This window comes from Prionailurus viverrinus, chromosome E2 (genome assembly GCF_022837055.1).
Source record: "Prionailurus viverrinus isolate Anna chromosome E2, UM_Priviv_1.0, whole genome shotgun sequence".
Classification (NCBI taxonomy): domain Eukaryota; kingdom Metazoa; phylum Chordata; class Mammalia; order Carnivora; family Felidae; genus Prionailurus; species Prionailurus viverrinus.
In genome coordinates this window covers 57,624,900-57,639,663 of record NC_062575.1, presented here as the reverse complement: position 1 = coordinate 57,639,663, position 14,764 = coordinate 57,624,900, and the positions used below count along the sequence as shown (strand labels likewise).

General features: G+C 40.9%; 1 protein-coding gene across 1 annotated transcript; it reads right to left on the bottom strand.

Moving 5' to 3' along the window:
* Nucleotides 1–673: 673 nt before the first annotated feature.
* LOC125152616 (KRAB domain-containing protein 5-like) lies at nucleotides 674–1,464 on the bottom strand. The gene is made up of 2 exons (XM_047834678.1): nucleotides 1,263–1,464; nucleotides 674–780 (listed from the first exon to the last, which is right to left on the bottom strand). Exons 1-2 carry the CDS (start codon nucleotides 1,462–1,464, stop codon nucleotides 674–676), a joined length of 309 nt encoding a protein of 102 aa, XP_047690634.1.
* Between the last annotated feature and the right edge of the window lie 13,300 nt (nucleotides 1,465–14,764).

Below are 14,764 nucleotides of genomic sequence, written 5' to 3'. Positions count from 1 at the left end.
GGAGATGGAATTCCAAGCTTGCTCTGTGCTGTCATCACAGAGGCCTGTGCGGGCCTCAAACTCACTAACTGTGAGATCACGACTTCAGCTGAAATCATATGCTTAACCAACTGATCCAACCATGAGCCCTCAAAACTGAACTTTTGAAATGAAATAAAGGGTTACATGTTCTCATTTTAGGGAGGTGTTTTATTATCTGATGAAACTAGTGCGTCTCAATTTTGTACGATTAAGATTAATGCCTCCATAAATTTGGAAAGCATAAACCAGATAACATGTGGTATCTGCCCCAGTGTTCCTTGGATTTCTGTGCCAACCACCAATATGCCCACCACCACCCTGACACACGTCTCACACAAGGCAAATACTCAGAAATGAATTAACATAGACTTCCTCAGAAATGCAGAGATTTCCCCAAACACTCAAAACAATGGAGAATGAGTCAGATTATGAAGGACCTCACTGTGGACGTGAAGGACCTACAGTGGAAGTGAAGGAGAATCCTTAGAGAATGTAAGAGCATGGTGTGTTGGAAAGCAGAAGTCCACTGTGAGAGGAAGATACATAAAACTAGGTTTTTTCAAACTAATTTCCATTCAAGGAGGGCTGCTCAAACCACATTTTCATGTCTATGTTCCTCCTGGACAATGGCACCTCATCTCTGTCATCGGATTCATTCCCACCCACCTGGGTGTGTAGCTACTGTCTCCTCTCTCTTGACATCCCAGAGCTCCCTCTTTTGTTCCAAAAAGATGACCAGATCTGGCTTTGAAACAAGACCTGTTTGTTAGAAAAAAGGAATAGGAGTATTGTTGGAGATTTTACTTTTCAACTGGACTCAGTGGAGAAGAGAGGACATTGTACAATTCTGGAAAATGATTTCCCAAATGCTGTTGCCCAATAGCCCCTTCAGAACACCCAGGATGGTTTCCAAGGTTTACATCTTGATCTCCACTTCCAAGTATTACCACTACCGTAACGAGTAGAAATTGGTATTGAAGATGGAAATACCATTTTATGGCACTCAATGTTTAGAATTGCCATTAATCTAAGAGATGATGAGGTTAGTCTAAGGAAGGGAAAACTAACTTGAAAGAAAACATCATGAAGGTATTTTTTTACATCTAAAAACTCCTACTTCTTTCCCTTATGTAGGGATCTGAATCCCAGTCATACAAAGGGGAAGCTTCCAAGAGACAGTCTTCAAAGGAAGGAACAAAACCTGAGTGTGGTTTGGGAAATCTGGAGGGAGTTATCCTCACCCAAGAAGAGGAGGTGTCCATAGGTCTCTAACATCACATCCCAGTATAGTTCCTGCTGACTGTGGTTCAGGCATCCCCACTCCTCCTGAGAGAATTCTATGGCCACATCCCTGAAGGTCAGCAGTCCCTGCAATAAATACCAGTTTCCAAGTGGACACAGAAGGAGGTCATCAGGATCCCTAAGATGCAAGGGGGAGTTCATGGCACCAGCTGGAACCCATCTTCAGTGCTTACCTGCAGGTGCTCACTGACCTTAGTCCCTCAGTTTACTTAACCTCTTCTTTCCACCTTACCTTTTACTTCAGGCAAAACACCCCATGGGCATACTGTCCTGTGGTGGAAACAGAAAGTATCCAACAAAGGTAATGACTGCCTTGAGGAAGACCTTCCATTGTCTCAATTTGACCTTAACCCCCGACTCACATCTATGCAGATGAACATTAGAGTAAGCATGAAGTGAGAACAGTTACCTATATCTCATTATATATATATTTTAAGTTTATTTCCTGAGAGAGAGAGCACAAGTATGGGTGGGGCAGAGAGAAGAAATCCCACCAGGCTCCATGCTCAGCATGGAGCTTGACTTGGGGCTTGATCTTAAGACTATGAGATCATGACTTGAGCCTAAATCAAAAGTCAGAAGCTCAAGGGACTGGGACACCCAGGAGCTCCCTTTTACCTCATTATAATGCTAAAATCTCCACCCATGGAGGAGCACAAACCTCATTTACTATGTAACACACAGTGAATGTATAGAACTGTTTTCTTAAGGCTCATGTACAACCTTATCCCCAGGCTCATTTTCTAAATATCCACCCTAACCCTAAATAAAAGGAAACCATGCCGGGTCGCCTAGGTGGCTTGGTTGGTTAAGCATCTGACTCTTGGTTTCAGCTCAGGTCATGATCTCATGGTTTGTGAGTTTGAGTCCCACATTAGGCTCTGCGTTGACAGAGCAGACAGTGCAAAGCCTGCCTGAGATTCTCTCTCTCCAACTCTCTCTGGCCCTCCCCTGCTCTCTCTCTCTCTCTCAATATAAATAAACTTAATTTTTTTTTTAAAGGAAATGATTCTCCATTCCTCTGTGAGTCTCTGCTTTTGGCATTATTCCCTGTGATCTCCTTATTTCCTGTAAATCAATTTTCCTTTGTCTGACATCCCCACTTGGTATAGTTTTTTTGTGATTCACCAAGGACTGTATTCCTGTTTGTTCAGTTATATTAGGAGAACTGGTTCCTGCTTAGATGAGTTTCTTGCTTTCTGCAGTAAGACAATTTGTAACACAGTATTATGCTCTAATATATTCTTGAATTTGAGGTATGAACCGTTATAAATATTGTGTTTATTCAAGAGAATTTGTAAAATAAAGGCATCAACACAGGCATACACATTTTGGAATCCTGTATTTCCATCATACAGTACATGTGGTGTCTATTTCTTAGTGGGAAGTATCAGTGAGTTACAAATATACTTAGTATATCCTAATCTGAATAGAACTCACAACAGTGCCTTGGAGATCTTGTTAAAATGCAGATTCTGTTCAGGAGTTCTGAGATGGGGTAGGTTTTTGCATTTCTAACAAGACATTAGTCTATGGGACAAGGGATACAAATACTTCAATAATGAAGAAGTAGAACTCAAATTCGAAAACTCTTTGAGGACTTGAAGCTGAACGGGTTTTACACCAATTACAAGTTCTTCTAGAATAGCAAGAAAGGCATCAAGGCTTTCCAAGCATTTCCTGGTTAGTAGAGAGCATCTAACAGTTTCTCATAAATTCATGGAAAATAAATAATACTAATCTAAGAGAGGAAACACATTATCCTTTTTAGTGAATATTCTGTCAAGCATCCAGTACTTGGTATGGATCAGATTTTAACCCAGGTTAACTGACCTAGAGTTGATCTAAAAGGACACACAGATCAATATACACAAAGGACCCCAAATCAATGTTCACAGCAGGTGTTAAAACCTGAGAAGACTGATGGAAAGAAGAAGGTATGCACACAAAATTGATCCACGTTTATACATTCCATGCACACATCCATATGTTTTGAAAGGAGTTACATAACATTAAACGTGACTAAAACCCAATTTCAATGAGCAGTGACCGGGTGGCTTAGTCAGTTAAGTGTCCAACTCTTGATTTCAGCTCAGGTCATGATCTCAAGGTTCGTGAATTCATGCCCCACCTCAGGCTCTATGCTGACAGTGTGGAGCCTGCTTGGGATTGTCTCTCTCCCCTCTTTCTCTGCCCCCCCTTGTCTCTCCCAAAATAAATTAAAAAAAACAACCAACCAAAAAACATTTTGATGGCATGAAACTCCTCAATCTAGTTGTAGGTGATAATGCTTAGGTCTTTTACTCACACTATGAACACAAACAGAATGATATGAATATAACATTTTTTTTTTCTGACTCTACTATGATGAAGGATACAAACAGAAACATGTTCACCTTCACCACAGAAGTCTGACCTAGGGACTGCATAGTTTGGATAAGCATCAAATAAAGACTGGGTCACGCATTCAAATTTTCTTTTTCCATGTTTATTTATATTGTGAGAGAGAGCATGGTGTAAAAGGGGGAGGGGCAGATAGAGGAAGAGAATCAAAGCAGACTCCAGGCTGTGACTTAGCCACACAGGTGCCTCTGGATGCTGCATTTTTAAAAGGGTCTCCTGAATGTTCGTATGTCTCACCAATAGTTATTATTGAACTAAATGATAGCCACCAGAGAAATCTTGCAGTAGTTTTGCAAGTATCAATTTAAAGAAGTATTTGCGATTGAACACTCTGTGCAACTACCCTCCCCCATGAACATATAAGCTTCATGCAGCCAAAGTACATTTCTTTCTGCCCACGGGTCCTGTGCCTGTACTATTTTGGTAAATTCCCTGTCTTGTACCATACAGTACCTCAACAACAGTATCTTGACCATAGTGCTCAGTGATCCCGTAACATAGTATTTCATGGAAACCTTTTTTTTTTTTTTTAGATTTTTAATTTATTTATTCTTTACTGAAAGAGAGACAGAAGGCATAAGTAAGGAAGGGTCGAAAGAGAGAGGGAGAGAGACAGAGAATCCAAGGAGGCGTGGAGATGGAGAGGGAGAGGGAGAGGGAGAAGGGGAGAGAGAGAGAGAGTTAGTTAGTTGTGGGACGCGAACTCATGCACTGTGAGATTGGTGACCTGAGTTGAGTCAGATACTTAACCAACTGAGCCACCAGGCACCTCGAAAGCCATTTTTTAATTTAATGTTTATTCATTTTTTTTTAATTTTTTTTTTCAACGTTTATTTATTTTTGGGACAGAGAGAGACAGAGCATGAACGGGGGAGGGGCAGAGAGAGAGGGAGACACAGAATCGGAAACAGGCTCCAGGCTCCGAGCCATCAGCCCAGAGCCGACGCGGGGCTCAAACTCACGGACCGAGAGATAGTGACCTGGCTGAAGTCGGACGCTTAACCGACTGCGCCACCCAGGAGCCCCTAATGTTTATTCATTTTGATAAAGAAAGAGTGAATTCAAGGGAGGGACAGAGACAGAGAATCCCAGGAGGGCTCCCACTGTCAGCACGTAGCCTAACATGGGGCTCTACCTCACGAACACTGAGATCATGATCTGCACCAAAATCAAGAGTGGAGACTTCATTGACTGAGCCACCCAGACACCCCTCATTGAAAGCTTTTGTTTCAATCATCACTTGTGCTCTATGGTATTTCAGGATTTTAAGTCACTCAAACATATTAATTATGTCATTCTTCTCTTTCTGAAAACACAAGTAAATAGAAAAGTATGTCTGTGTCATGACTATGCAGTGAAATAAAAACCTACAGGATAAAGGTCTGACTGATTTAGAACCTTTGCTCCCATAAGTCATCACATCTACTACACAAGGTGAGGGCCTTCATTGCCCAGTGGAAACTGATGTGAGGTGGGCCAGGAGTAAATAAATGCTCAAGAAACTATTCTTGAGACCTTTTTGGTGAATGAAGCTGATCTTATTAAAGCACAGGGACGGGAAGAATGAGCTGCAGTGTGATTGTGAGGAGACATTCATTATATACTTTAAGTTGGGGGGGTTGGAATAAAGATTCTGAAGGGATTTCATAGGTTAAAGAGGACTCACAGGATCCTGGAATTTCGCTATTGTCAAGCTAAGCTTGCTTTTCCCCTCTAGAAAAGCATTAACATTAAAGCAGTTGTAAATTCCTTGAGGAATATCTTCCTCTTCCAGTCTTAAGTATTTCTCAGTGGGTTCTAAGTTGTAAGACAATTTAATTTTACCTACATTTCTTTTGCCTTTGTTTTCCTCATCAGAAACTGCAAGGTAGGGGTGCCTGGGTCCTTAGTCAGTTAAGCGTTTGACTCTTCAGCTCAGGTCAAGGACTCATGGTTTTGTGAGTTTGAGCCCTGAGTCATGCTCTGCACAGACCCTGTGGAGCCTGCTTGGGATTCATGCTTTCTCTGCAACTCCACTGCTCCTGCTCTGTGTCTCTCAAAATACATAAACTTAAAAAAAGAAAGAAACTACAGAGAAAGAGAAACCAGGAGAAAGAAGGTACCAGTTTAAATGCGACGGTGTCTGGAAATAGCTCGGGAACTCTACCTAAAATCATTACAACTGATAAGAAGGAAAATATGAACTTTACTGGGGGGAAATCTGGCAGAGAGCCAAGGCCAAGGAATACAAGGTAACATCAGCTGTAAGTACACCATTCATATCAGTGCCTAAGGCACACCTCAGGACACACGATCACCAGTGTATTCTTGTGACCCCCAAACAGTAAATCAGAATATAAACAACTTTGAGGATACAGTGCATTTATACAGCCTTCAGTCACATATAGTTTCCATGTCCTGTAATGTCTAGACTATTTTAAAGTATATTTTCCACATCCTAGTGAGCAGGAATATTCCAGGTTATTCTGTGCCTCATATCCCTCTGGTGTATCTGTGCATTTTCATAAAACTTCTCTACCCAGAGCAGAGAAACCATCCAGATCAGACCTAAATGGGAACTGTTTTCCTTAAGTGCTATCCCAGAACAAGCAAAAGGACACTTGGTTTCAACACTTTCGCCTCTGGATCTGTCACAAAGGGAATATTTTCAATACTTGCAGGAATTTAATTCAAAGTGAAAACTGTTGGTGCCCTACTGGAAGCCAGGTTGGAGAGAATGGAGCAAAGTGTCTGGGATATAGGGGAGAAGTGTTCTAAAGACATAACCTAGAATATCATTTCTGAGAAGGTTAAAACTTAGGTGAAAACATAAAGCAGAACCATCAGAACTAAAAAAAAAAAAATCATTGCCTTTTTTTTTTTTTTAATTTCTCTTAAAGAGAGAGGATGCATGTAAATGGAGGACAGGGAAACAGGGACAGAGAGGAAATCTTAAGTAGTCTCCAAACTCAGAAGGAAGCCTGATGCAAGGCTGAGATCATGACCTGAGCCCAAATCAAGAGTCTGATGTTCAAATGGCTGAAACACCTAGGTGCCCTGAAATTTCTACATGCACGGAATTCAGGAGAAAAAGATGACAGGTCCTCCGGCCTGGGACGCAAGGCTTACCTGAGAACTGGCCATTTCTTCTTTCACCTCCTCTTCAAGATTTCTTTCTCAGAAGAATTTGTGGAGAAATTCCAGCTGAAGTAGGAGAAAATGTCTGTAAAGACACCAACACAGCCTCTCCACCTGTAACCTGATCTCCTGCAGGCAGGGCTTTGAAATGCAAAAAAAGGCCCAAGTTCCCAGTCCTTTGTGTCAAGAGCTATTCAGAAACTGTCATCTCCCACTTGGGCACCAATCTCTGAGTTTCCCTCCCCTGTTTTCAGGGTGTCTCCCCTCCCACAGGAGCCCACAAATTCTGCTACAGCATAGGAACAGTGTGCTACATGGACCTGACCCTCCCCAACTCCTGTACAGGAGACCCTGTTACCTCCCTTTGAGGAAAAGCCTGCACTCAACTCTCATAAATTAATGGGAAACCTTCCTGCTTACTCAGGCCTAACTTAGAATTTTGATAGGGAAAGATAGGATTCAGTAAGCAGAAAGGGAAGGATTAGGACCTGAGATCCCTGGGTGGGGAAAACACTTTTTAGAACAATGCTGGGAGTGTCTGACCACAGCAAACCCCCTCAGGTATAAGGTTCCTCTTAAGGATGTAACAGTTACCACCGACTTCCCCTCAGGTTCCCATCAGGAATTTGAGAAATAATTTTGTATATCTTTTGTAATATGCTGTCTTCTCTGGTAAACATAATGCTTGAGTTGAAATCCTAGATTCTCCAGCAAGACTCATGTTTTTTGCTTTGTTTTCTTTTGTTTTTGGTAAATAGGTCTTGCTCTCTCTGGATCTGGTCAAGATTTTTGGAAAAGGAAAAAGCCCTGGCATGTGAAGAGAAAGGAGACAGTACCCACACACACAGGTAAGCGGAAATGAATGCACCAGATGACAGAGGTAAGGGCCAAAGATCAAAGGAGAAAACTTGACCTTAAACTGTGGTTTTGAAAGCTCTGCTTCAGTGGACTGATTCTGGAAACCTAGGTTTATTTCTGTGGTGGTCACAGAAGGATCTATCCTGCCTCCCTCTTGTCGTGTTCCTACATCCTCTAAAGAATTCCCTTCTGTGCCAATGTCTTCCATGGCATTCACAGTGAAACCCAAATGCCTCTCCATGGCCAGTGAGGGTCTGTGTGATCTGAAGGCTATTACGTTGCTTTTGGGTGCCAGGTGAAAATCTCTACACACAGGCAGTTTCTAAGTGGAGGCCCCAATGTGATTTATTCCTCTCCCACTTTTGGGTACCCTTGTCTGTTGCAGACATGCACAAATACTGGTACATCAGGAATGTGTGGGTAGTTTGAATCTCCCATGTCAAATAGTATACAGAGCCGCTTTCCCCATAGAGGTTTCCCCATAGACCCTGTCCCCCATCCTCAGAAATCTACCTGGGAGCATGGTGCTTGGGTGGCTCAGTCAGTTAAGCATCCAACTTTGGCTCAGGTCATGACCTCATGGTTTGTGGGTTCGAGCCTTGCTTTGGACTCTCTGCTGACAGCTCAGAGCCTGCAGCCTGCCTCAGATTCTGTTTCCCTCTCTCTCTCTGCCCCTCCCTGGCTCACTTGCTTGCTCTATCTCTCTTAAATAAACATTAAAAAAAAAAAGTACCTGGGAGCCTCAGTGTTCACACTGGCCTCACAATGGAATAAGTTGGGTCACTTCATTAATACCTAATTGATGCTAGGCCCCATCAAGAACTAAGTGCCAAAATCTTTGGGGTTGGGACACTGGAGATGATAGTGCAAAAAACTACACAGGGTATCCCAACGGGAAGGCAAAGCTGAGAAGAACTTTTCTAAATGTTGCTTGTCAAAATTTCATGTATATACCAATCACTTCAGGTTACCATTAAAAAAGATTCTAGGGCCCCACACTCAGATATCATGACTCCCTAGGACTAGACGAAGGTCATTAGTTTGTACTTTTAACAACCATTGAGGCTGGTAACCCAAGACTACATTTCCAGTAGCACTAAACTAGAGAAAGCAGAAGAGCACACCCGAGCCCCTTACACCCAACCATCTTATCTCAACGTAAACACTGCTGTTGCCAGTGTGAAGATTAACAGCTTCTAGAAAGATGACCTTTTCTGCTCATCCTCTGCAAGTTGGAAAGGGACTAGATAAGGCAAGGGTGTCTGAGCAAGGCTGTTTGGGGTAAATAATAGGTACTCATTCTCGAATGTCTACTGAGCATCTTTTCCATGGTCTAGGTACAGGAGGATGCAGTCTGTCCAAGATACTGTGCATGGAATCAGACATATATTACGTGGGTTAATCTTTCTAAAACCTTGGGAATTGGGTACTGCACATTCCTTTGTTCCAGGTGGGTTTTGGATGCTCGGTGAGCCTTCCTGGGTTTAGAGATGGCTTATCTTCTTTTATATCATCAGTAATCTTGAAACAATGTTGGACTTAATGGCACAAATATAGAGAAAAGATTTGGAAACAGAAAAGAAGGGTGGATTAGAGGGATATTTAATAGGCCAGTAATTTTCCTTACCTATTTGGTTAGGTTTATTAAAGAATTCTTTTAATGTTTATTTATTTTTGAGAGAGAAAGAGACAGAGACAGAGAGAGAGAGAGAGGGGGGGGGGAGGAGGGGCAGGGGCAGTGACAGGAGACACAAAATCTGCAGCAGGCTCCAGGTTCTGTCAGCACAGAACCCAAAGTGGGTCTCCAACCCACCAAATGTGAAATCAAGACCTAAGCAGAAGTCAGCAGCTTAACCATGTGAGCTGAGCCTCCCAGGCGTCCCCAGGCGCCCAGTGTTTGGTTAATTCTAAATGTGGACTCTCAAAGGATGTCCCGGGAACGGAAGATGGGATGCTTTGGGTTACCTTGGAAGCACTGTTTTAACCAGATAGGTGAAAAGGATTCACCAAGTTGTAAGTCCTTGACTCTCCTCTGAGTCTGAGCCTCAAGAAATTTTGAGCATCAACTTGGGCCACCCAGTAGGTGGAGCTGCTGGAAACTCTGTCCTCTGAGCTGTTCTTTGAAAGGAGGATCGGGGACTGACTGTGGAGGCATGGAGGGCAATATCAGGGCCCAACAGGTCATCTTTGACAGCATCTGAAGGGAAAATTCTGTTCGGCTTTGCAAGCTGCATTTAGGCAGAGGGTCTCTTCCCAATGCAAATTCAGGGGTAGCTGAGCTCTGTGCCCAGTGTTAGGCCCGAAGCATGGATCAGGAATGGGGCTGGGGCTGGTGTGTGAGAAGGGCCACGTGAGGTGGGATTGATGGGTCTGGTTGAGCCAAGATGCAAGGCTCGTGCTGGATAGACCTGGGCAGGTGAAAGAAGCCCGTGACTGTAGGTTTAGTCCCAAGAGGAGAGGTCTGTGCTACAAGTCCCCTGCGCGCATGTGCTGCACTTGGTGGCAACCTGTCTGCGCAGGCGCGGTGGGGAGCCATTACCAAGAGTGAAGTCTGGGCAAGTGAGGACACTTTTATTGAGGTCTTAAGCGCACATGCAAGACTGAGCAGTGAGGGGCAGGGAAAGAGGTCACACTGACTCTTAGACCCACAATGCAAGTGGGCAAAATGGAAGGTGATACTGTGTGGTGGTAAATGATGAACTGATGTACATTCACATTTTCAAGGGTTAATTTGACCGTTTAATTGATCTATTCAGATGATTGAGCATGTCCACTTGTAGGAGGTAGCGATAAGGGTTTTACAGAGTAGGTGGAAGCAAAGGAAGGAGAGTGTTTTATTGCATACACCTTAAGCATTTCCTTGATTTTTGGAAGGCCTAGTTGACTGTAATTGCTTGTTCTTAAATTAATTTTTGTCCTCTCCAGTGCAGTGACTGCGAATTACGTCAAGGTTTCCCTACAGAGGCTTTGGGGCATTAGAACCACCGCAGGCTATGGCTTCCCTATTTCATTTAACTGTGGAAACATGGTTGGTAGGATATTATGTGGTGTTTAAATCCATTAGCAGGGGACATTTAGAAATAGTCCATTCAGTATAAGAATGCAGTCATGATGATGCAACAATCTCCAGAACCACCCAGTTAAGTCACATGTGTTCACCTCAAAGATTACATTTCATGATGTGTGTGATAGGAAGAGTCAGACACATTCAACTATGTAAGCATATAAACAAGAAACTGTTGGAACAAGCACATTTTCTTTACAATTACCGTGGTATATGATGCATTTTGGTTTTTGTGAAATCGATTTTTACTGGTGTGAAAATACCACCCTCATGTAGCATTAAGAAAAGCAATTTGAGAATAAGTTTGCTGTGACAATATTTATAGAAACATTGAACCAAGCACAAGATACTTTAGCGCCTGTGTGTTACTCAATTTCAAGGGCAATTTCACATACACTCTGAATTTGCATAAGACGGAATATCCACCTCTACTTGAAAAATAGTTATCTCCGAAGGTCTAGCTATTTTTGACAGGAATTAATGTTACTTTTTATTTAAATATTTTATAAGCATATACTTTATAATTTTCATATTATAATTCATGATATGCCTAAGGTAGTTGTTTTCTATCACTACCATAACCAGTCATCATGATTTTATGAGCGAATGTTAATACAATTGTGTTGTTAAGTGTGAATTTCAGTGGACTTGGCTTTACTTTCTGTTCAGGGTCTTGTGGGGTTAAAAATCAAGGTTTCGTGAGGCAAATATCTTCTGGGTCACCACACTCATTCCCTTATCTTTATGTATGCACAACCACTAGTCTGCTTATTTACGTTTTTTTTCCTACTTTTATTCAGAGAGAAGTTGTACACATTAGTCTAATATAATGTGTCACTTAAGGATTTGATACATGTATATATTGCAAAGTATTTACAATAAACCTAGTTAACATCCATCACCTCACAGTTAGAAATTTCTTGGGTGTGATAAGAAACCCAAGAAAGCTACTCCGTTTAGCATCTTTCAAATAGGCAATACAGTATTGTGAATTAAAGCCAGCATACACCTTATATACATACCACATTATCTACTTTTCTGACAGGGGCCACAAATGTTTTTCAAGTCTTGGCTTTTAGGAATGTTGTGGTTTTTTTTTTGAGTTTTCATACACTTGAGATTTTTATTTTGTTTTGTACTTCTAATTGGCTTCTGGTTTTATGTCATTGTGTTTGAAAAAGATACTTCATGATTTTTTTTTTCTTTTAAGTTTGTTCCTTTGGAGATAAAGAGCACCAGAGTAAGCATATGAGGAGGGGAGGGACGGAAGGAGAGGGAGGGAGAGAGAATCCCAAGCAGGCTCCACCCTGTGATTGTGGAGTCTGATGGGGGCTTAAACCCAAGAACTGTGAGATTGTATCTGACCAAAGTCAAGAGTTGGACACGTTTGAGCCACCCAGGCACCCTGCTTCATAGGATTTCAATCTTAAATTTATTATGATTTTGTGACCCAACATGTAACATATATTAGACAATGTTTCTATGTACATGAGAAGAATGTGTTTCCTGCAACTGTTGGATGGAATGTTGTAATACACCTATTTAATGGCATTGAAGTCTGGTATTATTGATTTTCTGTCTGGATACTCTACTCATTATGGGAAGGTGCACAATTGAAGTCTCCTGCTAATATATCTTGTCTTTTTCTCTATTCTTGTCTGTTAATAGTTGCTTTATATTTAGGTGCTTTTGTGTGGGGTGGACAAATATCTACCGAAGTTCTACCTTTGTGTTGAATTGATTCTTTTATTTTCTATTAGTTCTTTTTAAAAAAAATTATGTTTATTTATTTTTGAGAGCAAGAGAGACAGAGCTTGACTGGGGGAGGGGTTGAGAGAGAGGGAGACACAGAATCTGCGCAGGCTTCAGGCTTCTGTCAGCATAGAACCCGATGTAGGGCTCGAACTCAGACAGCGAGATCATGACCTGAGCTGAAGTCAGCAGCTTACTTCACTAAGCCAGCAGGCACCCCTCTATTTATTCTTTTTTTAGGGAAAGCTGGTTGTATTTCTTTAAAAAACTATAAAAGATATATATATATATATATATATATATATATATACACATATATATATGTATATATATAACAAACAAGATTTTAAAAATAAATAACTCTAATGTACCAAACGTTGACCACATCAACACAATAATCAGATGCACAAAAAGATTATTAAGTAGCTCAAGGAGTAAAAAGCAATAAACACAATTAAATGTCTTGTCAATGCAGACACTACATGGATATACAAATCTATCGCTTTAAGGTAACACGGACAAAATCTAAATACATGCATTAGCTACCTTTTCCAACATGAAAGGATTCATGTTTTCTATTTGGTGAATACATATATAATGTATAAAACCTTTAGTAACAAGTACGGAGGTCTACAAAGTGTGAGCCAAGTAGAATGTAAGGTTTTCATCTATCATTTCAGAAAGAACCCAACATGAAATAAATCCACCAGCACAAGTATTGCAAAGGTGATCCATAAAAAATGATGATTGGCAATTTCATACAAAGAAAAGTCCTCAGAATTGAATATTAGGAATTTTACAGAGAGGTATTCTGGTAACCTGCCTGAAAGGACCAATAGCTTATTTGGGGGCTTAAAACATGAGATAACAATGTAAAGTAAATGACATGTGACATGAAAAAAATGCAGTGTATTACAGCAAGAGGTTAGCAAATGGAATACTGTGGGAAAGATTTATTAGCCTCCAGAAGTTGGTTTTCAGAAACCATTGGTCACTTGTTACAGTACAGTACCCACATTTTCATTGCAACAGTTGTTTTTCCACACTCATCAAAACCTGGAAGCAATAGGTGTTTCTCAAAGTGTCATTCAGGGTTCTTTTTTTTACCCCCAACCCTCAAATCACAGGAATAGGTCTTTGAATATCAACTAGCCATTTAGGAGACTCCTAAGATACAGATGTTCATAAACATTACACAAGCTACAATTCAGATACCTGCACAAACACCACCAACATTAATGGAAAAATGTGTTGGTTTTCAAAGTGTTAAACACTACATGAGTTACACGAACACACTCTTGGTGTCCTTCCCAAACAAAAATGGGTGAACACCTTATTGCCATTCTGCCAAACACCACATAACTAAAAACGCTGCATGACGTGACCCCTCTATTTTGTAAGGACATGCACTGTGACTTCTTACAGTCTTGGGCTTAAAGTCTGTTTTGTCTGATGGAAGCATGGTTACTCCACATTCTTTAGTTTTCCATTGGCATGGAAGATCTTTTTCCACACCTGTGCTTTCAGCCTGAGTGTGTTCCTACAGCTGAAGTGAGTCTCTTGAAGGCAGCACGTATCCTTAGTTTGTGTACTTCTTTCCTTTCAGCCAATGTATCTTTTGGTTGGAGAATTTAGTCCCTTTATATTTAAAGTAAGTATTGACATAGGTATGGATGGAGTTATTCTTGTCATTGTTTTCCATGTTTTTAGCTGTTGTACAATTACTTGCCCCTTTCTTATCCCTTTGGTCTTTTTCTTTGTGATTTGTTGATTTTCTAAAGTGGTGTACTTTGATTCCTTTCGATTTGGGTTTTGTGTATCTACTACAGGTTTTGCTTTGTGGTTACCAAGAGGCTTTAAGGAGACATCTTTTTAAAATCTATTTTGTTAACACCTTAATGTTGCATACTAAAACTCTTTGAGACCTGAGGTAATTCTTAAAAGATGTCAGTGTACAATCCTATGCCATGTTAGGGAAGAGTTACTTACTCTCTTTCTGATATCTGTGAAGGTTTCTTCCTTTCAACCACATCAACTGGTATTCTCTGCTTCTAACTACATCTGTTAAGAACTTGTCTCAGTATGTGCCTGGACTGCACAAAACCAATAAACAAAACATTTTATTTGTAACATTCAGAAACGTTTTTAGTTTTAATAAATGTTCAAGAATGATGTTCTGAAAACCCATTTCATAATAACTTACATCAGTGTTAGAAACATAAATGACACCTCTATTTAAGCTTGTTC